We start from the raw sequence: 25,628 nt of genomic DNA on the forward strand, positions 1-25,628 counted from the left end.
TCTAAATACGTTAGTTTGAAAGTGAGAGCGAGAGTTATCTATCTTTTGACTTTCTGTCAACCATGAGGAATAATCTTTTTGTACAGCATTTCAAATATTCACTTAGAAGATGTATATTTACTAACTTTTCAGGAGTTGAATAAAGAAAAAGAAAATCCGTTAAATTATAAACATAATATACGTATTGTGAGAGCTAAAAAATGCCTAAATATTGATGAATAATACTATCATGCAGTTTCATACCGTGGTAGGATAGTGTGTGACAGAGTAAAATTATTACACCTGGAAACAACAGAGGTGGGATCTGGCGTCTAAGAGGAGCAAAATCCCTACTGATTTGAGAGTTTCTGTATATCTATTCATATGTTGCATGAAAAGTCTCACTTGCAAAGTTTTGCTGAAATCAATAGCCAAACCACTTTGTAGTTCATAGTTCATTCACAGACTTTCAGTTACAATACTGATTGTTTGTTTTACTTTTATTTAAAGAGCTGATTCTTATTCGTCTATAAAAATTCGTTTAAGGTGGTTGAATCCTGATATTTAAAGTCTTAATTTTTTTAAATTTACTTTTTGTTTCTACAAACCTACATGTATCTTAATTAAAAATAAAAACAAACCTTAGAGAGTAGTATGCTTCATTTGGCACTACAGTACATTTACATGTAATATGACCTTGTTGCATTGAAATATGTGTATTAATCAAAATTCACATCCTCGACGTCTTCTCTCTAATGTTTTTATCCCAATAAATTATGGGTCAAAATAAAGTATCAGTGCTTTAAAGCACTTTAAAATTGTGACAAAGAAAAAATCTCAAATTACTTAGCAATATAGATTATATGACCTGTCTAGCTAGACTCACAAAATGTGATTTTTCTTGCATTGAAAATTTGAAATAAGCTTCATTTTTTTTCATGCACCTTCGGAATACATTGTATATCTATCATATTTGTCATGATATAACAAAAGAGTTTTTGAGAAATGAATAGATAGATACTTCAGAACGAGTATAAAACATTATCTGCAAATAAAACAGCTCTGTGTGATACCGGCATGGATAATAGGAATCTTAACTTAACAGTACTGTAAATATCTCAAATGGGACACATTTATTATTTTCTTGTACAAAAAACCTTTCCGCTACAGAAAATAGGTTCTTGCTTCCATTGAAGCCAATTTTAGCATAAAATCAACACCTGTTTTAGTAATATTTTAAACTTTTCATCATAAACCCCCACATTTGTTTTTCTTTTCTAAATATATAAAATAATTTTGATCAATCTGTTTAATATCAGAAAAATTTAAGACGTAAAATAATGTTCTTAGTTGTTAAATTTGTGAGTGCAGAAAGGTTAAATAATTAATGATGCAAAGTAATTTGAAACTCTTTCTTAGTCATCATTTTAAAATTCCCTTTTTCAAATACATTAATAGCTTATTTTGTCAAATGATTTTTGGGGGAAATAAAAATATTAGAGGAAAATTGTCGAATATGTGATTTTCGATTGAATTATAATTTAGTGCAAAAAGGCCACTTTATTTTACTCCAAAACTACAACTATCAATAAAAGAATTATGTTCTTGAATGTTCTTGAAAGTGTATAAAATGATTGGCGTGTTGTATCTTATTCTAAATACTATATGCTACATGACATGTGTACACACCCGAAGTATTATTAGCAGAAATTTAATCTATGAAAGGATATGATGTCAGCTAAATGAAACGAACAGTATTCAAGATCAAAAGTTCATGAAACAATATAGAATCAGGAGCATAGTAAACACGGACCTCCTAAACATCAGAGGTGGGATCAGGTGCCGTGGAAGAGTGAGCATCCTCTGCCGATCGGTCACACCCGCCGTGTCCTTGTCATAATTGGGAATTGACGGGAAAAAAGGGGTGTTTAGATAATGGACAAACAATAAATATTTGTAAGATTATATTTTCGGAATTTTCATTCGAATCCGAGGTCAATATGGATATTTTTCTGGTGAATAACAAACCATATTCAACACCAAAAGAGTGCATAATTGTTTCATTAAATAGTCCGAATTTGTATAAATAAGACATCGAAGACTGAATTACGAGACCATTTGCATTAACGAACTTCCGTCGTTGAAAAATTTTTCCAGATTACAGTTTGTCACCTCCGTATTTTCCTTTCCAAGTTTTGCTGCGTAAGACGTCCAAATGTTTAAAAATAATCTGCAATAGGTTCGTATAATATTTATCCTGCTCAGATACGTAGCTCGCTGCGGTCGTTGTGAATCACACAGACTTGTCACGTAGGCATATTTCATAAAGCGCACTAGCGCTTCATGAAAAATATGCCTACGTGCATGTCTGTGTGGTTTACACACCAATAATTCACACTAAACTTTAAAACATTCCTTATATTTACATTTTACTTATTTGGAAGCGCTAGGGCTAAATATAAACTCAATATTTAAATTTCTCGCTGCCCTATTTCGTTTCACTTTTTCTAACGTCGGTACAGCCTCATTGTGACGTCACGTTAACGCACGTTTCTCCTTGTATATTTCTACGCGTGAGTATACACTAAATTGGTATTCAAATCAATTTCACAGTTGGCTTATTAGAAAAACACAGCGAATGAAAATATGTAGTGTTATGAACTGTTTGTGCTTATATAGATTATGTAGGGAATACAAAAAGACTATATAATAAAACGTTTTTAAGACAAAAACCAATAATTTTTCGTTCAATACATTAAATAATCTAATTTTTATAATAGTGTGAAAAGAAGAAAACACTTGCTGTGGCATTCAACTTGACATTTAGATACTAGTATATCGACGACGTATTGTCAATAAACAATCATGGTTATTTCTTTTCTTATGTCAATAAAATATATCCCAGTAAGCTTGAAAAACGATAATTACAATAAATAATTCCCTCGGTGCTCAGAGAGAAGCAAACTACGCTTTTCAATGATTTGGTCTTCATGATTTTTTTCTTATAAATCTTTTTAATTCAAACACATGTCCGTAACATTTTTATTCAATTTCTGATTGCTTTTGGAACTCATTTTTGGGTATGACCCTTAGTATACTGGAAAATAGCAGATTCAATGATTTCCTGGACTTCTGAAAGGTGTTTTTTTTTCAAGTTTTGAAATAGAAAGAAGTCAAAAGGTCAAAGATCTGGCAAATATTGTTAATATGAAAAAGCCTTAACTTTCTGTTTATCCCGAAAACCCCTATACTCTTCAGGGCATGCAGGTTTGGACGCTGTCATGAAGAAATTCAATGTAGTGGATTCCTGATTCTGGGTCCTTCCTCTAATAAACTATTCGATTTTTTGCAAAAAATTCCTTTCTAGACTCCTCCAGATATTAAGCTGTCTCCCCGAATTCGAATTTGAACAACAATACCACTAATATTTAAGAAAAATGCATATAAATCTTTCTTTGTGCTCTTGCATACCTTTGCTTTTGTCATACCTTCGCCGTTATTATCAAGTACATCTTATGGTAAATTTTGTTTTGATGTTTTTAAGCAATAGATTCATGTTCCAATATCTGTTTGAATATAAAATAAACGTGGATAACTACAATTACTGATATTTTAAAATAATTGTTTAGACTTTCGTACACGCTGTCGTCTTCACTCATTTTTCAAAATCTAGGGTGACTTTTGAGTACCAAGTTTTTTTTACTGTCAAACGTTTCTTAAAAACAGTGTTAATTACTCCCGATATGATGTCTATCAAATTTGCTATGTGTCTTAACATCAATCATACATCATCAAATATTATTTGTTGAAATTTGACAAACAGTACATAAGTTGTTATAATTTTTGTTGGCAAGGAGGGTACCCATTTTAGATGCCCATTATATAATTTTTTATCATTGAAATCAACCTGCTCATTTGTCTATAAAACAGGCATCGGTTGCTGTAAATGACACATATTCAGTGAATATTTCTTTGGGATTTTTAACAAGTTTTACAGCAGCTTTTATATAGCCTTTATTTTCACTCTTGTTTACTGATTCTATACCATTCATTTATAATGCTGTGTCTCGAATACCCTTGTTTCCTAGCTTCTCACGATGAAACCATGTTATGAAAAGTAGTCACATAAACTGTTATAAATTCAGTAAAGATTCAATAGTGAGAGAAAGTCAAGTTTAATATCATATGATATCTGTATTGTATGTCATACAGTTCAGGACATTATTTATTGAACAGCCCTCGAAAAATATACCATAGAGTCCGACACATATGTTTCTTATGAAGATATTTTACTTGAAAAAAGACGTTAATGGTAGTTTAACAACAACTTACGCTTTATGAAAAAAAACACACGGTGAATTAAAACCTTCAATCGTCATCTTTTACTTATGAAGCAATAAAACGTCATCACTTTGTATTTGTGGTTCATATCTCTCAGTTGATTCGATATGAAGGAGCATGCTCTACCTATGAACAAATTTTAAAACGAGATACTTATTGAAAAAAAAGTTTCTGAAGCAGGTAAATAATTAATCTCGTTTAGAATTGTCATTTTGCAAGTTCTATGGTCGATATAATGACGTTGCCAGCACATATAATCGTTCATTAAGTTAAATGCTGAATGGATTTTTTCATATCAATTGCTAAGCCCTTATAATTATAAACACACTAAATGGTTGATTTTCTCATTATTTCCTGATCATGACAAGGACCACACATTGGGTGTGACTGGTTGACAGAGTATGCTTACTCTGCCATAGCATCTGACCCCACCTTTGATGTTTTAGAGAACCGTAAATGCTTTGCTCTGATTTTTGTCATTTTCGTATATTTCTTTTTATCTCATTGATTACGACTCCGGATACATAATCATTTACATTCTCCTAGAGGAAAAAAACATTTAAATTTGTGATCATGCACCAACCCTTGATTCTTTGAAAGGTATCAGTGGGGTTACAACTAAATAAGAAATGATAAGGTAAGTGACCTAAAGGCAAAGCCAAAGAAGAAAATGTGTCTGTGCACTGTTCTGCTATCGTGACTGTGTTTGAAAGGCTGATTCGATCATGCTGCTAGTGGACTTTGCGAGAAGTACTTACTTTTACAGTTAACGGTTTACTTTGGTATTTAAAATCCTGTAACTTGTACAGAAGTACAGAATTGATAATATACGAAGAAAAAACATTTCTAGTAATAATAGGTATGGTGCTCGGAGCACGAAAAAGTGAAGACCGGGAGTTGAGTGTAAGGTGGTTGTCGTTTTATTCGAGGACAACTAATATGTGGATTAAAATAATCCGTTATTTTCGTTGTATTAAATGTTGGGCTAAATATTCATATTTTAAAAGAGCTTCCGCACATTTTTTTAGTGTAAAAGTAAGCCGTCAACTGAAGGATTCAGCGCTCCTTGCAAAAGTCCACTAGAAATATACTGGTTTTGCTAGAGCAAGAGTCACCATCGGAAATGTTGATGTTTGCAGTGTAATAGCCGTCTGAGGTTCAGGCGTGGTCGTAAATAAAATGGAGATGGATCCTGTGCACAGTTGGGACGCTAGGAAGAGAACACGGACTATTGGGCTTTGATTTCCTGGGAATCTGCAGCATCTTTCAAATTTCTCAAATGTTACCAATGATAGATTGTTGATTTAAACGAATGTTTATATGAGAACTTCATGTCGTTTGTTTAAAATGTTGAAGGAGAAATAGGAAGAGCACTGTTGAACGCGCACTAATTAAATGTCATGATTGCGCGTACTCCCTAAATTGATGAAAGGGAACATGACAAGGAAACTAAATTTGGCTTCCTTACACGAGTTACTGCTCTTTGCGCCTTATAAAATATTGAACACGCAAAGATATAGACAGTTTGAAAATTGCGAGTCAGCTTTTAATTTAATGATAGAATTATTTGCTGACAGTCTTGCATCAGCCTTAAAACGAAAGAAAAATTAGTTCAAACTAGACTTTTGATATCCTTGGTTCATCAATTTAGTTATTAATAGCTTGCCTCGTATAGTCGATTTGTTTGTACACGTAGAGCATATTCTTGCTTAATCAGCTGAGAGACGTAAACCCAGGTGATAAGAGTATATTACTAAAAGTTTATAATTAAAAAGTTGAAGACATCGCATTTTTTCATATAGCTTTGTTTATAGCTACAAATGTAGGTTACCATTAACGAAATTTTCAATAAAAATATCCAAAAACATAACATTGATAGTATGATCATGCAAATAAGGGTTGTCGTTCCTCAAAATAACCGGGAGTAATAAATGGCTTTCTGGAACCTTTCAATCAATTCCCTCAATGATACTGTCTGAATATGCTTTGACCTTGAAGACATATCAATCACTCTAACTAAATGTTTTTATTTGTCTGTGTGAATAACAGGTAAACTCGGCAAAATTTTGTATATTGAAATCGCATAAGAATTTAGATACCTTTTAGACTTCCCTGGTGCTTTGGGAATACAGGTCTGTATAATTCTGAAGTCACCAGTTTGTACTATCCAAGATTCTTGAGAATGTGACACTTTCACGTAACGTTATGTGATACTTTTCAAGAGTTCAGTTAACAGTTGATATACTTCCACATTATATGAGTTTTACAAGTATTATATATACACAGTTATCTTACCAAATGTTTCGACAATTGTTGAAATTCGAAGCCATTAATTTCCTTCTTAGTTGAGTAGGTGCTCAAAACTACTTTTCTTAAACACAGATACGTGTGGAAATCAGCGTAACTATTTAAATGAGGACAAGTTATTTGCAGTTGATATTTTTGACAAAAAATATGTTCCAGTTTTTTCCCTTTCAATAATTCTTTACATGGTTAATTAAAATTACGTCCATTTTGAGATTTTATTAAATTGGTTATTTTTCAGAAATATGTGTAAATAAATCTAACTTTAAAAATAACTTCATAAATGAACCATTCTATCTGTCGATAAGAACACTATCATACATAGATGTAACGAACAGTTTAATTGTATGATTCTCGTGTTTCTGTACGTTTTTATTCTCTTTTAATCAAACCCCAGTCTGAAAAGCAATATATTATAGTGATCAGGATCCGTCTGTACGTACGTTCATCAGTGTTTCTATCCGTCCGTCCGTACGTTTTTACACTTTGGGGTACCCATCTCCTGTCCGCTACTCTTCCTTTCCACTGAATAAAATTTTATGATACACTGTACTTGCATAGATTCTTTTTTACATAATGCCATTTTACTTTCGGCTCTTCCAAAACAAAATATGGTCTTTGCAATTATAATCGCATTAGAGGCGGGGCATCATCTAGTAATCCCTGCACTCACAGTAAATCTAGTTTAATTTTATTTAAACAATAAAATGCTTTCTTTTTTGTTATTGCTGGAATTAACGGAAGCAGCTGTTGCAGAAAAAATACAAAACCCGCTTACGCGGCTTATGTAAAAAAAAATTCTGCAATAGCTGCGACCGTTAATTTCAGTAGTAACAAAGAAAGACATTTTATTGTTTATATTTATATATGTTTAAATAATCATTTAGAGTAGGGTTTAAAAGATTAATTATTGTATTAATGATGCGAACGTCTTTATACGTTTCATTGATGGAACAGCCACTGATCAAGAAATCTGTACAGGCGACATGCCTAATGTAGTTCATGTAGTGATTAACGCAATGGGTTTTCTTAAGAAATAAAGGAGAAAATATTCAGTGGATGTAAATATAATACAATGCTCACTTAAAACATCAAAATAGTGCATACTCAAGTCATTGCGGTGAAATATTTTTGATTGTGAACTGTCAATAGTGAGGGATATGGCGTAATTACAAACACCTTACATCGAAGGTCACAATGCTTACTAGTATATCAGAAGGTCTCTTTAAGTGATTACAATACCTTTTCTGTGTATAACATTTACGCAAACACAGGTAATTCGCATACGTATTCTGCGACGATAGATTTTAACAGAATATGTTACCTCAGGGAAATGTGGAAGAGAGTATATAGTATATAAAAACACACAGAGTAAAAATTGTTGTGTCAATGCTATTAGGATTAGATGTTATATTAAATTTTGTCTGTCAAGGTACAGCTGTAATATTCTTGACTAAATTAAACGTACTGTTGAGTATTCAATTTACCTCTTTTATAGAAAATTAATTGATTCCCCCTATACATATTTGATAAACATATTTACATGATAATGAATAATGTGCCGTGTACCCCAATTTATCAGCGGATTAATCTCAATATACAGGAATAAATTATATGCTTGGACACTAAATCGCAGCTATAATAATAAAGAAAAACGTAGACCGAATTGTTTCCGGAATTAACACACAGAATTAAGTCAGCCAAGTGTGGAACAAGAACAAAATTCTGAATTACAAGATTTTTTTTAGTTTAAACTTCGTATGCGGCAATTTTACCGAGAGCCTCGGAATAATGTAGGAGGAAATTTTCCAAACTTTAGAAATGTTCATCAAGAAGTTTTTTTTTTCTTTTCTTTTCTTTTTTAAATTATCAACACCTATTTATGAATATGTGTTAATTTCATGTTTTCTACTTTTATTTTTCTAAATATAATTTGCTTTAAGTTATTAAATCGGAGTGTGCATGTCTACATAACAAGCAATTGTTCTATTAGAATGATCACGTGATCTTACACATGAAATGCGACCACTCGAAAACGATTTTGTTTTGTTTAAAATTTTATCTCTTTAAAAGGTACTTTTTTTTTCTTTTTAGAAAAATGATTTTAAAAATATTATTAAAAATGTGATTATTGAGCGTCGTCTGATTTAACTACCTGGCTATGAGCCTCTATTAAATATTGCATGTACACAAATTACACTCGGAGTTCCTCGGATGACTCGTACCTCGCACATAACCTCGGACGTCAACGGTGATCTACCATCTTTCTGATTCAGTCATGTGATCTTATTTGAATTTCTTTCAAATGTCATACATTTGAAATCGGAGTTATTTTGTGGCACATTCAACAGTTTTTTCTTGCTTTCAAAGCCTGTTAACATGAGGATGTAATCAAAATCTGTTTACTATAAAGAATTGCATAAATTAAGAAACATTTTCGAAGAACGTTATGCAGAGCGAAATATGAAATGAGTGATAAGGCAGTTTCCGGCGGAGAAATGTAAGGATCTGTTGCGTATTCCTCCACCAATCACATCCGAGGTTTGAATGGAGCGGAGCGGAGTCAGCCGAGGATTGCCGATTGCACAAATTAAAATAACTGCAATTTCGCTCCCGTCGAACACGCTTGACCTTTGACCCAATACGTCAATCAGAGACGTGTAGCTTACGATCAGTAACATTAGAACACACTATCATTACAAAGTTTCCCTCGAGTGTTTACGTAGCCGATCAACTTTTCTATCATTAAATAAACTCTTAGCGACGAGGGATCTTTGAAAGTTTTATGTTATTATAAATATTTACTACTCGTTCGCTCCTGACCGACGTAAAATTAAAGTAGGAGTCCCAGAAACAAATCTCTGCTCTGAGATCGGAGTGTTTAATGTGGGGGGATAACGCCAGATTTTTAGCCATATGTTATCAAAAATCATAAATAATCTAGTGCTCGGTCATACGTCATTACTTTCACCCGCTTTTGTAAAATATATATATATATATATATATATATATATATATATATATATATATATATATATATATATATATATATATATATATATATATATATATGTAGCGAACCCCCGAACAGTGGCCGCACACTAATTCTGGAATGATTGACAGCTAAACCTCTAGACGTACAGACAACATAATTTACTAATAATCAGTTATTATAAAGTAGGTCAATTGATTTTGATGTACGGGGATAGCGAGTGCACGATTCTGAAGTTGAGAAGTGAACTTTCACCCTCCGTTTGAGAGCCGCTGAAATAATTCCTCTACGATCTCTCGATTCTCACGGTCGAGGGTCGGCGCTCCGCTCGCGGGACCCCGGGATATTGTGTTTAACTTACCTGGATTTTTTTTCACCTGAGTTTTATCTACCCAGTACACCTGTCATTTTCAGTGTATGCTCGTACAGTGAAACACAGGTAGGCTGATTTTAATTTATATCTCTGATTTAAAGACCTCAAAGTAAAAACAAATGTTCTGAATTCGACTTTCTACACATTTAAATGTCAGGATGCATTTTGAATTTATCAATTTGAATATCGTTCAAATTTTTATTTGACTAAAAGAAAGTTTCAAGCTAAATAAAACAGCAGCAAAAGGAAAAAAGGCAGATAAAATGTAATAGTTTTCTCTTACAAGAAAAAATCACTGCACGATTGCAGGTAATTAAGACAAGCATGTTTGGTAATCAATTATAGTTCTAAGTAATGCATATATAGATGGTGTCAAGGATCAACAGGTGAATTGTGGTTACAGGTTGTTTCTTACATCAAACATATCAAAATTCGTCAATCTATATTCAAACCGTAAAAAAATCTGTTGAACGTATTAATATTTTCAAACCCCCCTCTCTCTCTATCTCTCTCGCTCTCTCTCTCTCTTTCATTTTTGCAAAGTGTGTTAGATAATAAGGTCATCCATTTAGTAAGAAAGAATAAAAGTATTCTTTGATGTCTTCAATGTCAATGACTTTAGAATGTAAGATCGAAATTAAAATCCTGTTCAAGGAATCTACAATGACAATGCATTTCTTGAGCATGTGATAAATCTAATTATATCTTGATAACAGGGGGTGCACTATTTGTTTTAATGCCGTGTGAAATACATGTACTTACGAATGCAGTAATGACATTAAATATTTTGCATTGTACAGTCTGTACAAACATGGCACCGTAAAGCTGGGCTGGAATTTATACACTGAATACACTGTCTGTAGAGCAAGACTCTTTAAAAGACACTATTTGTTTTCACTTGAAAATTGATATATAAGCATTCCTCGATCGTTTGTAAAACATCAAAAGATTATATATCTATGCCTTCCTAGTGATAAAGTCAATAACGAGGCTGAAATCTCGTGGTTTCTCGCGAGAGCCTGATCTCTGTTGACAGAAGTAGACATTCATCTATTCAAAAATGTTGGGATGATACGTCAAATAGATAATGGATTGGATAGAATTTCATGTGAAAAAATACCATTAAATAATTATCTTCATCTTTGCGGGCGGGCCTGTTGTGACATCGGACTACGACCAAACATTTGAAATGCTTTAAGTACAATGATGAGAGAGAGAGGATCACGGCGTATATCAAATATACAGTAATAGATATACATAGATATGTACATATGTATACGAGCGCTGAACTTAGAACTTCAAGGTAATCTGTTGATAAAGTGTGGTGACACTCCGCGGGGGTAACTATCATAGAGGACATATTAAACACAATCAGCTGTCCCGTTAACACGTGCTAAGTGGCGGGAGTCCGGAATATCTATGGCGGGGAATACTCTGTGATGTTCTTTTTATCGCTCGCACAAAATTAATATTCAGTCGTCCCATTTCTAACAAAATACATGTCTTTAAAAGTAATGGTCGTCACTCAATCACATTATAATTTTCTTTTTCATAATTTAAAAGTTATAAATGTTTAACCTTATTCCAAAAATTACAGCCAATAAACTCGTACTGAAGTTAGTATATATAAAATCATATTTCAACCTCATCAAATTTATGTTCACATGTAATATATTTAGCTCATATACATCTATGTCATAGTCTTATCACAATTGTATAAACTTATGTCAAAGCTCAACTTATCACAATTATATACAGTTTTCATTATATCAAAGACTCAATTGATTCATCGCAGCTATATACACTTATCTTAATGACTCGGTTCATTGCAATTATATACACATATCTCGTAGACTTAGAACATCCAAATTAGGCTATATACATTTATGCAATAGACTTAGCACATTACAATTATTATGCATACAATTAAGTCATAGACTTATCTCATCATAATTATACATGCAGTTAAATCATAGAAATAAAGTTCATCACAATTATACATGTATACAGTTAAGTCATAATTATACATACAGTTAAGTCATAATTATACATACAGTTAAGTCATAGACTTAGCTCTTAACAATACAGTTAAGTCATAGACTAAGCTCTTCATATGTCATGGACTTAGTTCATCACAATTATATACAATTATGTCATGGTCTTAGTTTATCACAATTATAGCGAGCGCAGCGAGCGTCGCGAAGCGACGTTCGTAACTGCGAGCTCTAACGACAACGCCTAGGCGAAGAGAAAATTCGGACTACTGCACATTCATATTCTTTAGAATTTTTTGCCGCAGTAATTTTGACCCACAATGCATCACTTAACAAAGTTGCGTTTTCGCGAGAATGACGGCAAATGTTCAACAAAAAGTTTACTCGCCTTTTTTAAATGGATACATATTTAATATAAATTGTAAACGTAACTTTTTTCATTAACTTTCAGCACTGTTCAGTTTTTTTTGGTATTTACTTACATGCGACGTCATGTGACGTCAGAGTCTAGACGCACCAAATGTCACGTGCGGTTTGAAGAGCCCGATCTAAATTTAAAACAATAGAAGAGTTTGCGCTCGCTCTAACGGTCGCACCGTCAACATATTAAAGTTCATCAATAATATATACATTATACTTTCACAGAATAAGTTCATCACAATCATCATGATCATATACACTAGTATGTCATTCTTAGCAATTATTTATAAACTAATTTCATAGACTTAGTTTATGGCAAGTACATGCACTTACCTAAAACACCTAGCTATTCATAATTTCATGTACTTTTGTCAAAGACTCGCTTCTTTATAACTACACTTACGTTATAGACTCAGCTTATCACATGTTTCTTTGTTGAGCCAACCTGTAATAAAAGGAAGCCCAAACCCGATGTTAATGATGAAGTCTGCACACCATTTATCAAACCCGGCTTCTTTTTTTATATAAAAAAATGTATCTTATTGGATTTTCGGATTTTCCGAAAGAATTTGTTACCACAAACATTCGAAAAGTGATAGTTCAGTAACAAATGTTTAAGGTAGGATTCTTCTCACATTTCTTGTATTTAAAAAATGAATTAACTTTTCACAGAATGAAGAGGACAATATCCCTAAGTGATGGTATCAGTGAGATTAAATTTGACCGTTTAATATTAGAGGCAAGGTCAGGTCAAGGTCATTACCTTTTTCCTAGACATTAAGAATAAAAAATTACTGTTTCCAATCATGCGATCCCTACTTGTAATTCAAAAGATTGAACGTTTCTCTTTTTGCCAAAAAAGATACTACATATAGGGCCTATCAGATGACATTACCAAAATGACATGGATAATTTAAATAAAATGGATATTTGCTAATCCGAATTTCCTCTACTTTTCTTAAATTTTTAGGATTTATTAGTTATTTTTATTCCCCATTTTCAAAAGGTGAGTTATTTCCCCTGAAGGGAACTCTTTTATTGTGTTTAATACGCATGCGCTATAAATAAAGTCACTTCCGCGGACGTTCTTGATGTAAACATGTTCATGGTGTAATGCCTCTGTCATATGGAAAAAATGTTATTGTGTTTGTGAATAAAAAGAAATTTTAACTGATTCGTATTTTTTTTAATTGCCCACTCATAGTCTCTTTCTGGATTTGTATTAATCTGTATATTACTATAATAAGGTGCTGTGTGACCCCCCCCCCCCCTTACAAAAACAAAAAAACAAAAGAAAAAAACCCCACAAATTACTGATAAAATGCTGATACATATTCGAATAGGCCTATTTTAAAAAAAAAGCTAATTTTCGGTAGTGGATGTTCTACAGACGGATCATCATTATTTACAAAATGTGCGGAACAATTAAATTTTTAGTTATAAAGTTTATACGAATTAATCTAGCCTGCTGCAGCCATATTTTCTTTGTATCTCTAGGAATTTTTTGGAGACTGATGACATGTCCATCTATAGTTTTACCTCTGACACTGCTGCATATACAGCAGTAGTTCGTCTTCCACGACCGATACCAAGAAACTGCGTTTTTGCTCGATTGTAATATGTCATAACATAGAACTTTTACTTACAAGAACACATTTGGTGACAATTAAAGGCCTATTTCATTTGAATTAACCGTGTTTCTAGAATTTTTTATTTGTAAAATAATTGATTCATTGTATGGTATTAAAACTTTGAATGGAATTCTAAATGAATAATTTAATCTCATGTGCTCATTTAACAAAGAAAGACTAATTAAAATAGCATCGACCTGAATTCGTTTTACATATTTCGTATAAAGTCTAAGCTGCATTTAATCAAAGTTTTAGTGCAGGATCTAAGCATATGTACATGTATATTCCCGAGTAAAATACACATTTTGTTTTAGATCAGAGAATTGAGAGCAGAAACACGAAATTGATACAATAATTTCCTAGCGTATTTCTCGTTAATTAACGGAAAACATTCTTTTCTCAAGTGTTATTTATTTTTTTCAAATCCTTTCAGTGTAAGTACATGTATTTAATTTTTTAAGTTAGTCTTTTTTGCAAAGTGTGTAAAAGAGAGAGAGAGAGAGAGAGAGAGAGAGAGAGAAAGAGAGAGAGACCCCGTGTAACTGACATACATGTACATTTGTGAAAAAATATATGTACCGTAATTTTATTGAATTCACAATTAATAATTCTAATAATTTTTAATTTTCACAACTATGGTTCATATTCAACTGTTCAACCCATTTACATATTCTTTCTCTGTACCTTTACGCACGGGGGGGGGGGGGGGGGGGGGGGGGTCAAGGGGCTAGCTAATTCGTATAGCTTTCTAGAAAGGGGGGGGGCTAACAGACCCTTTATAAAATAATTTATTATCTTTAAAAAATGCAAACCGTTTCCTTCTTTTAAAATTTTTAAATACAGTGTGTAAGTTAATCCCTATTTTGTTGTATTATCGTAATGCGTAGTCCGCGGAACTTAGTCTAGTGTAGAAGAGTTCCGATTTTGAGGGGAGATAACTCACTTTTGAAAATGGGGAATATGCTTCCTATGTTTAACTTTTTCTAATTTTCACATATAGTAAAGTTGTAACATAAAGGTACAAAATGATACAAAAGCTAAAAGTTTTGATCGTTTACGAAGAGAGAAATAACACTTTTTACGGATTTTTGGCTCAAATCTGTACTTAGATTTGAAGCATTTAAAAGCCAACATAGTTCTAGTATGTGTGAAAAATCTTATTTAGTTGATATATTATGAAACTTTAGTCCCTTATTAATAATTTAACTAACATATGATTATTCCATCTAGTCAGAAACCAGAGAAGAATCCTACCTTAAGGGAAAAATTTGTATGCATTGGAAATGATAGAATTCATTCATGGAGAAATGCAGATAAAATGTCGTTTTCTTTGCCTCCCCTAAAAATAGTAAAAAGAGAATTATAAGGTCTCTAAAATTTTGAAGTCTGTGATCATGAAAAGTAATACTTGTGTATACAACACAAGATATTATTAAAATCGGTTAGAAAATCTTAAGGTACGTTATTCGTGGCTAAACTTCGTTGACGGTCACGTTGTAGTTGCTATCATGTTATTAGTGCATGCTCCTTTTTCTCCATTTATTTAATGGAGAGTAAAAAATGAAATTCAAATGTTTTATCTACATTGGTACACAATTAATCCATTAGCAAGGGAAACATGGTCATTAATTACACTAAACATTCTGTTCGTACCAGGAATATGGAGACAAACAAGCAATTAATTACCGCTCCCCGGCCTTACAAATTAGGTTTTTAGTTCAAATAAAATACACGTTCTTCTTAGCCGAGATCTCAACTGCAATGCGTTTGAATATTAGCATCATAATTAATTAATAGTGACGAGAAAATATATAACACATTATATAAAATAAATTATACTGCCAAAACACTGCGATTTATTGTATATACATGTACATACAATTTTGATAAATGTATGCATTTCTGTCCACAAGGTACTCATATTTCTTTTGAATATACGTTAGTGCTATAACATTAATTTTGATTGAAAGGCTATATTTCTAACGAAAAGGCATGACAGAAATAGGGTTAGAAGGTCGGAGTTTGATTTTCATGTAAAAAATTATAATAAAAATATAATTTATCTTTAATTTAAGTCTTCAAATATAGATCCCTAATTTCTCTGAACCTATAGCTCTTTGATTTTTGCTAAACCTTTTATTGTACATTAAATTTTTTATGCTGCCTATTTTGAAAATATTTCTACCTAAGAATCGTGTTAATAATCTTTTTGCGTTTTAATTCATTTTTGTGCAGATGTGCATTATCTTTGTCTTGGTTAAACTTCATGAACGTAAAGTATACAAATAATAAAAGGTTAGTCTTTGAATTTTTTTGTTCAAAGTTACACAGTGAATAATTGATAACAGATTTCTTCTATATACTATCCTGTTTTGTTTCGTTAGAAATTTCAAACGTTGCAAGAGTTTTAAGTGTCTCTGGCTATAGCGTATATTTACTCGGTCTTGGTTTTTAGTATCAAACGTAAAATTAAAGTATTCATTTTTTTTATGTATTATGAAATAACGTTTTTTAAAAGCCATTTATCAAGTTTGTATTATTATAATCTGTTCATCTATCATTTAGAGTTTACAAGCCATTACATTCATTCCTAAAAAAAAATTAAAATCTACACTTTTTGGAATAATACCCAGTTGGTGTGAAAACTCAGGGGAAAAGTAAGGTAACATTTTGATTTATTTCTTATATCTCCGCAGTAGTAGCGCCTTTAATAGGTAGAAAACATTTATCAAATGAATTATATCGCGAACTAAGGCAGAGGAAAGGTCGAAAAATTTGAAAGGGTCAGAAGTTTACAGAGAGAAAGTTTGTAAATGTTTCCCTTTTTCAATCGTAGCTTATATACATACACAAAGGGAACTTTTAGATTTTTTCTATACTCTGAAATAGTAGCATTTGTGATAGCTGCAGATCTGTAGCTCTCCGAAAAAATATTGATAGACCAGAGAGCTACAGAGCCACCCATTGAAAAAACTGTATATTTATTGCGCACAAAAAAGTGCGCTCGGTTCTCGATTTATATCTCCATATTTTTAAACGCCAATCTCATATTACTAACCATGTGTTCCTAACATATTCTTTGACTCTTTCCACAATAAAACATTCATCATAATTGTTGTTAATGGTCCTCCTGGTCCTGATTTGCAATCATCGGACATTTCGCTTATTTATACTGCCATTTTGGTTTCAAAGATAATTCGTTCCAATATGCTTCGTTCAGATGTCAACTACGAGAGTACTTGACTGAAGAGATAGGAATTTTTCGAAATCTTCCATTTTTTGCAATTGAGGTAAGAATTTGGAAGAATTAATCAAGAACCGAGCGCACTTTTTTGTGCGCAATAAATATACAGTTTTTTCAATGGGTGGCACTGTAGCTCTCCGGTCTATGACTATCAATATATATTTTTTCGGAGAGCTACAGATCTGCAGCTACATTTGTGACATCTTTGTTTATAATGTATATCTAGATATGTATGCGTGTATAGGTGATATGAATCACGTGTTGTGGAAAGAATGAAATATGTTATCATTGATTTAGAAGTTAAGTAAGAGTTAGTAACAAGCGTACATTTACTATGTTGAACTATTGGACACTTTTAGACTGGTATTGCTTTTTTCGGATTTTGCTAATAAATGTAATATATACAGTTGCTAATTCTCTGTCTCAGCGCAGTTGCTAGGAAAAAATGTAGAACAATAATATTGCAGTAGAAGAAATGACACATTTTCTTTAATTTGAATCTTGAATTTTAATAAAAACACCCCATTAATCTCTATTTGAGAGCTTTGAGTAAATAGTTTGGGTATTATTTTGATTTGACATGTTTTCTTTGTGGGAGACGGTTCTTCGAGGACCTTATTATTCCATTCCCAATGTCGTAAGGAGATCGTTTAACCTCATTGAATGAAAGTAGAAGTTTCACCGACAGCGCCATCAATTTTACATACAATAACAAGTTTTAGAAAGGACGAATTTTAATAGAGTCCCAGGCATACTGTTAGTTTTGAATGGTCATTGTCCAGCGGTTCTAATGTGGCACAGGTGCACTTGTTTACTGACCACGAACGAAATAAATTAACAGTGACCGAGAAATGTCCAGTCGTAAACATTATGACAAAGTAGAAATAAAAATAATTAATAAAATTAATTGGTGTATTTACCATGAATGCAGAAGAAATACAGTAAATAGCATGGCAACTTAAAAGAAACACGAATAAGTCTTTGAAATTTGCCCTACATTAATGTGACCCTGCTTGGTATATTCATTCTAAAACATCAACAATGAGAGAAAAAATCTATTTTTAATAGCTCGAACTCTTAGCTGTACTTAAAGAAACAAAGATCAAGTACAGGTTTGAATAGAATATAACGAGAATTCGCTATCGCTGGAGACATTGTTTCTCAATTAATTTTCGTTTTTCATCTTACGTGGAATAAAGAAAAGGCTCTAATAAACGACATATTAGTTGTCAGTTCCGATTTAATATCCAATCTTTCAGTGTAAACCACCTCTCTATTGCACGGGGGGCTTAGTGGGGGACTTGAAATACCCCCAAAGGAAGCACACATTGCATAATATCTTAATCTGTTAAATCCTTTCAACACAAATTAAAAACTGTCCGCCCAGAAGTTAAATCCAATAAAAAAACATAGGTTGACTTTTTTAACAATGTTTTTAACCCTGTATACATTTTATATTTTAGTCATGCATTTTTCAGTGTCTAGGTGACCTGACTGTTTTAATATATTCCTTCGTCACAAGATGAAGCTAAAAACATCTTTGACGGGATATTTCAAAATAATACTCTCACAGGCACTTGTGGACAGCCCCCCCCCCTCCTTCCCCCACCCCAGATCAAAAGAAATTTGTTTATGTCTTCTTTTTATTATCAATTATTCTTCTAGTACAATGTATTTCGTATATGAAAAATCCAAAATAAAAAAAACAACACGTAGAATATTTTTTTTTAATCATACCGGCGGTATTTTAAAAATACAAACATTTGTAAAAAGCATGATAAAATCATTTTTCGAACAAAAGATAATTAATACTGATTACTTCACTGTATAGGCATATAACTTATTATTATACTAAAGCGGTGCTCAACAGAACAATGTGAATAAGGAAATGTCCAACAAAGTCCTGTATATTTATGTACATTTTTTCTGACGTTTTTATATAGGGAATATTGATTTGATATTCTTTAAAATAAATTCCATCACAGTTTGGTACATAATCGTAAAAAAAGATAGTGATTATCTTTTAGATAAGAAATTTTTCAGGATGTGTGTGAGAAATTCTGAAATAAAAATCAAACATGGATGCTCCATCATATGACTAGATATTATCAATCATTTAAACACAAAGGGCACGGCTTCTGTGTTAAAAAATAAAACAAGCTGAAAAGGGGGACTTCTAGGAATTTTCCCACGCAATACTTTATATGAAATAGAAAAGTGAGTGAATTCAGAATTTTCACAATTTTTCTCCTCGTAATTATGAAGGTAGGTTCGTTGTTGGAAGTTCCATGATCATATTTCATTCAGATAATTCATATTTTCTTGCACTTATGCAAGTCAATAGACGATAACAAAGAAAAACGAATTATTTATCAAAAGTTCATTGTTTACTGACTTGACTGGAGGCTTTATTATATTAAAAAAATATTGAGTTTTAAGACAAGGAAGCAGGAGTAATCGGGTGGGATGGGTGTTTGGATTGATGATCAATTGATTAAATTTTATTATAAGTAGCAAAAAGTTTTGATACGCATACTTGAATTTTCAGGATATCCGCTTATAGCTATGACCCAGTTTGCAATTGGTCGATCATAGTGAATTCCCCTGTTTGGTTTAGCTATGTATGCTACCCGATGTCCCACGCATACTTATGGTTCAATTTTTGGCAACAAACCCTTACAAAAAGTAACAGTCTATATTTGTTAGTCAGTTGTTGTTGTTGAAAAACACGAAACGAGCAGTCCATCTGGAATTTCAATCGTACAAAAAAATCTGCCTGTCATCAATTTAGAAGCTTGAACAAATTACATGTGTATTAGCTATCTGATTATTTTTTGTAAAATAATTTTAAAATTTTTATTCTTATCCGATCATTTATCTATATATTAAGTTTATTTTACGGATTATATACGTTAAGGACAATCTTTGAATATCTGTGTAAATATTTCCCACCCGTACTATAGGCAACATTAAGGATACTAATATTATTACCTGTTAACGGATACTTTATGATGTTCCAGTTCAGTTGGCCGAAATCTAGGTCTCATACTTCCCGTTCTTGGGTGTTTTATTCCTGTAATGATATACTAATGTCAAACACTGGTTGTAAAGAATTGCTATTTTTGATAATAGCTTTCGGGACACAAAATTGCCTGAGGTGACTTCAAAATAGGTTTCCAATGTTATAAGATGACGAAACAGTGCATTGTTTACGCTTGATTGAGGAAGAGCTCTGTCCTTTTGAAATTGTCATTCAAGTACAAAACCAGTGCCTTGGTACCTGTTGGTTTTTTGTGGCTTTCAACACGTGCAAACATTTCTATATGTAATATTCCCATACATTTAATGCTTTAAAATTTACAAACACTTTGAATATTTAAAAACTATTCAAAGTAGACATATCAAGAAATAAATAATATCAATGACATCAGCATGTCTAAATATTTCCTCTATATGTGTAGGGTCGCCCGCGTGGCGCAGTGGGTTAGAACGCCTGCCTTAAAGTCGCGAGGTAAGGAGTTGATCCTTACGTCACAGGATCGAATCCCACTGTGGAACGTGGAGACCGGTCCTTCGGATGAGACCGTATAACCGAGGTCCTGTGTCGCAGTAGGTGCTGGCACGAAGAAGATGCCTCATTGCTCATTGGTCCATAGTGCCGAGTATAGGACAAAATTTGCAGCTCTCCACTGGTGACGTCTCCATATGAGGGAAAACTTCTCGAGAGGGACGTTAAACAATATACAATCAACCAATCAATTTATATATGTTGGGTCTCCCGTGTGGCGCAGTGGTAAAAGCGTCTGCTCTAGAGTCGCGTAGAAAGGAATTTTAAATTCTCATGTCACGGGTTCGAATTCCATTGTGGGGCGTGGAGGTCCAGTGTTGGTACTGTCACGAAAAAGATCCCTTACCACTTAATGGCCGTAAGTTCCGAGTATACAATCTGTAGCTTCCCAGCGGCAAATGGCTGCGTCTCATATGAATGAAAAATTTTCGACAGGGACGTCAAACAACATACAATCAATCTGTATGCATGTATGCTGGTAAACCTTTCCCGAGTACCATAAGATTTGGTTCCTATCGAAGCGAAAGACAAAATCGAATGGCAAGGGAAAAGTTTTACAACATATTTAGTACATGTTTCACACAAGAAATAAAACTCTTTGTGTCTTATATATTTTTCATTACAAATCTTTGAGTGTGTTTTGTTAATAAAATCAAGACAATTGGGATTTACGCCTGACTGGTCCCATTTTGCAAAGAACCAGCAGACGCACTGATTATACCCTCAGGGGTATACATGGATTTACCAGTCTGCACCAGGTCAGGTGACGGTCTACAGTGGGTGGCTTTCAAACACAATTAGGTTCATATATTTCTGCATGCGTTAATATCCTTTACATATTGTGTAGTTTTTTTAATTGTTTGGTACATCGGGTTTAACCTGCCTTAAGTCACGTTCGTCCTCTCCCATTCTTTTTTTTACATCCAATAACTTTATTTATTCCCCGAAGATTCTTATGTTTGGTTCATTTCTATATCATCACACCCCATCTTCTTGCTTACAATTATATACAATGCTTGTTTACCTAGAGGGAACATTACCATCAATTTAATGCAAAATCTCCAGTCTTTTTAACCAATCTCTGAAATTTGAAAAGAAAATATTATCATAAAAATCTACAAGATATTACATATACATGAAAAAATGACGCAGTAAAATCCAATTCGATTCCTGATTATATCTGCGGCCGATCTTTCCAACATCATCTATTCTCAAGGAATAAAAGGAATGCCATATAACACGAGCCCATTAAATCAACATCTTGGACCCATTTTGATTTTCTTTAGCACTGAAATAAAGTCAGTTTTAATTTTTTTTTTTTTATTTTAGCCTCATTAAAAATAGTTTTAAAATAGTTTAATAAGCATTTAGCATTTTTTTTTGGAGGTATTTCAAATTTTGTGGTTTGATAAGACCGCTTTTATCCAACGAGATGCAAATTGTGTGTTTTAATACATCCCTGAGCCTTGGCCATTCAGTTTTAAAAGAATTGATCTCATTTTAAAAGCAAATAAACATAAAGTAAGTTTTTTATCACATATTTTTGTTCACTTAAATGTGTATTTTGTTTTTATTTCTAATTCAAAGTCCTTTCGGTTACCGCGCGGACCAAATAACGTAATAAATAATATTACGTTGTATGAAATAGTTCGTACAAAAATAAAAGAAAGAAATTATTTCAGCACTTATTTTTTTTAATTCATGAATATAAATTTGTCAAAATATATCAAATAAAGTGAAATTTGACAAATTTAGTCATTTTCTCCATCATACACATGTATTTGTTTATTTACATTAAGTCACGCGGCGTAGGAATACATAGTGTTGATATGAAAACGATATCACATGAGCTATATCAACGGGATAAAGGAGAAAATATGTGATAAAATAGCTTTTGGAGTTATTTTAAATTTTGTAACCGTAAGAAAAAAAAGTTCTGTTTAATAAGAGGACGTATTTTTATTGGTAGCCTGATAAAATGACGGAAAATAATAACACTAAGGACCCGGATACAGGATTAACGGAAGCGGAAGTGTGTGCTGTTGAGGACAGTTGGAGCATGCTCTACCGGAAAGAACACAGGAAAGAAAATGGCGTCAAACTTTTCGTTTCGTACGTCTTTATATTCAAAATGAATTTCGAAAAAAAAAATTACAAGAAAGATATACATTTTTATTTGAGACGACGAATATTGTCAAAATGTATTTCGGGGGAAAAAATTTATAAATATTTTTATTTGAGACGAAAAATATTGGCGGAAAAATATTTGAATTCATAAGATTAAAGATCGAAATTAAATTTATTGATCAATCTTAATTGCAAATAATCTTACAGCTCCATGCTTATTTTATCTTGGGGCAGGTGTATCAAATTTGGCATTTTTGATTTTTTTTTTTTACTGCTAGGTTGTTCACATTATATCCATCAGCATTGGAGATGTTTCCACAGTTCAGGGGCAGTTCTCTGGAGAAAATAGCTCAACACCCCAAACTCCCGGCACATGGCATGTCCGTTATGTATGCCTTGGCCTCGTATGTCGACAACCTGCACGACTCTGAACTTCTGGTAGAACTGGTGAAGAAGACGGCGGTCAGCCACATTGGCCGAGGGGTGGGATCCAGGGAATTTAAAGTAACTACATACATGATTATGCTTATACTGTAATATATGCACTCAATGATTTTCTCATGGGCTTCTTAAAATTTTAAGTAACTATATACAATTTCAAATATACTACTTAGTTGTTTACTCTTTGATATTTCTCATAAATATTTTAATTGATAGGTTTAAGATTGTATTGAGGTCCTCAATGTTTAAGTTATTCTCAATTATTTTTATTAGATATGTTAATACTCTCTAAAAATGGGGAAAACTATATAAAATACATGTTTCCTTTTCAGTGGTTAAAGGAGGTAGTACCGTCTTGGCTGGAGACAGTTTTAGAAGATGAGTGCACACCCCTCATGAAAACGTCCTGGGTCAAGCTTCTAAATATCGTAGTAGCAGTTGTTAGCGGCGAGGAGCAGAATATGAAATCGTAATAAGCCATTATAAGGTGTGCTATTACTTAAAAGGGTACCAATGTGAGGAATAAGATGGCTATTTATAGTACAGGGATATCAGGGATCCTGAGCCTCAGCAAATGTAAAAACTTGTCACGTGTTCGAATAGATTTGCTAGGAGATAAGTGTTTTATTAATAGCATGTTTGGAAAGAAACGCCAAGAGTCCCATAAAGTGTTCATCTTTAATTAAGTTATCATACATGTTTATCATAAAGGTTCTTTTTTCATGTAATGTGTTTCTTGATAGGCTAGTTTAAACCAAAAATTGTCTGTGCATCAGCTTAAATGTAATATATATTTATAAAAAATTAGAAATATGAAAAAGAGAAAATGATATAAAGTAAATGTAATCACTTGAAAACAATAGCGATGTGTTAATCCGAAAAAAAAAATATCAAACAAATATCAATTGTGGGTAGTTAATATACATGTATTACAGTTAAGGTGTTTTCATTATTACAGTAGCTAGGCTGCCTTAAATGAAATACATGTATTTAAAATATATATTTTCTGTATTTTGTATGTACCAAAATATACATGTACAATTTAAATAGATTTTAGATTTTTTGTACATTGTTAATACGTGTATTTTATGCTTTCATGAATGCAATATATCAGCAAATCCAGTACATTATACACTGTAAATAAAACCAGTTAATGCCAAAAATAATGATTTCACTAAGATTTTTCATAAGCATTTTCTGTGGATGATTGTTATTTATTTCTTCCGTTTGACATCTTGTACAAGTGTAAATATATCCATTGTGGTTGTACTTTTATTGTTTGTATTTGTTGATGGATACGCGATTTCAGGGAATCCATTAAATTCATAATAAAACCTATATCAATCACAACTGACTTCGGAATAATAAGCATTGTTTCCAGCGACAAATGTATTTACGTGATATCAAGACAATAACTGTTCGCATTGAACCCTGAAACCACTGTTTATTTTTTTGGGAAGTATATTACATTGTTTTATTGACCTCTAACAAAATAAAGAGGAGGTCTTCTCAAATTTTTACGATTAAATAACATACTTGAAGTTTCTTCAAGAAGCACTTGTTAGGGTCAGGTGTCACACTATCAGTTAGAAGATGGATGCATCGATCGAACCATCTAGATCTGCATTTGCTATAACACATATACAGATAAGTTGTTAAAATACAATGACTGCAACTGTTAAAGAATATGCGTGTACTTAATGAACTAATAATTAGAATTAAAAACGTCAGTCAGAATTTGACCCCATGATACATTATATTTGCTGACAAAGGCCATTATATCGACCATTTGTGAAAAGATGACTTTACCGAGACTGTTGATATTCTTGTTCATCAACTTGTTCGTCAATAACTTACCTCGTTTTAGAAATTGTTCATACGCATAGCATGTTCTTGCTTATCGCCTCATTTGAGAGATATAAACCCCGTATGCAGTTGAAAAGGTTATATTGCTGCATTAGTAGAAGGGGAAGTTGAAATCTGTCATCACGTTTATTATTTAGATTACTGTTCATATTTTACCTAACAAAATATCCGAATATAATTCTTTTTAAATGGCATGCTAATTTAAATTTGGTCATGTATGCTAATTTCAAAAGTCCTAGGAATACAATGACTGAATGCGACATGTGTTGATAAACGAGCCAAAGATAACGTGGTTCTATGTAAGCTCTTTTTCTTATTTTGATTAAACCCCTTTGAGAAGAAAAAGCA

At 32.6% G+C, this 25,628-nt stretch overlaps 1 protein-coding gene across 2 annotated transcripts; it reads left to right on the forward strand.

Moving 5' to 3' along the window:
* The first annotated feature begins 9,729 nt into the window (after positions 1 to 9,729).
* On the forward strand, positions 9,730 to 24,764 carry LOC134255172 (globin-like). 2 transcript variants are annotated; one of them, XM_062737670.1, is made up of 4 exons: positions 9,730 to 10,055; positions 22,816 to 22,958; positions 23,252 to 23,477; positions 23,747 to 24,764. In XM_062737670.1, the coding sequence occupies exons 2-4, from the start codon at positions 22,825 to 22,827 to the stop codon at positions 23,885 to 23,887; spliced, it is 501 nt and encodes a 166-aa protein (XP_062593654.1). In that variant the 5' UTR covers positions 9,730 to 10,055; positions 22,816 to 22,824; the 3' UTR covers positions 23,888 to 24,764. The 2 variants fall into 2 exon arrangements, with proteins under 2 accessions (XP_062593654.1, XP_062593655.1); XM_062737671.1 differs by lacking the exon at positions 9,730 to 10,055 and adding an exon at positions 16,660 to 16,696.
* The last annotated feature ends 864 nt before the right edge of the window (positions 24,765 to 25,628 follow it).

The sequence above is a fragment of the Saccostrea cucullata genome, unplaced genomic scaffold, assembly GCF_032062105.1.
Source record: "Saccostrea cucullata isolate Sc308-1 unplaced genomic scaffold, CSIRO_AGI_Scuc_v1 ctg2474, whole genome shotgun sequence".
Classification (NCBI taxonomy): domain Eukaryota; kingdom Metazoa; phylum Mollusca; class Bivalvia; order Ostreida; family Ostreidae; genus Saccostrea; species Saccostrea cuccullata.

Excerpts from the sequence above, each read along its gene's own strand:
- LOC134255172 (XM_062737670.1), top strand. The coding sequence starts at position 22,825 with ATGACGGAAAATAATAACACTAAGGACCCGGATACAGGATTAACGGAA. Across the intron at positions 22,959-23,251 it reads GGCGTCAAACTTTTCGTTTC|GTTGTTCACATTATATCCAT; the intron begins GTACGTCTTTAT and ends TTTTACTGCTAG. Across the intron at positions 23,478-23,746 it reads TGGGATCCAGGGAATTTAAA|TGGTTAAAGGAGGTAGTACC; the intron begins GTAACTACATAC and ends TTTCCTTTTCAG.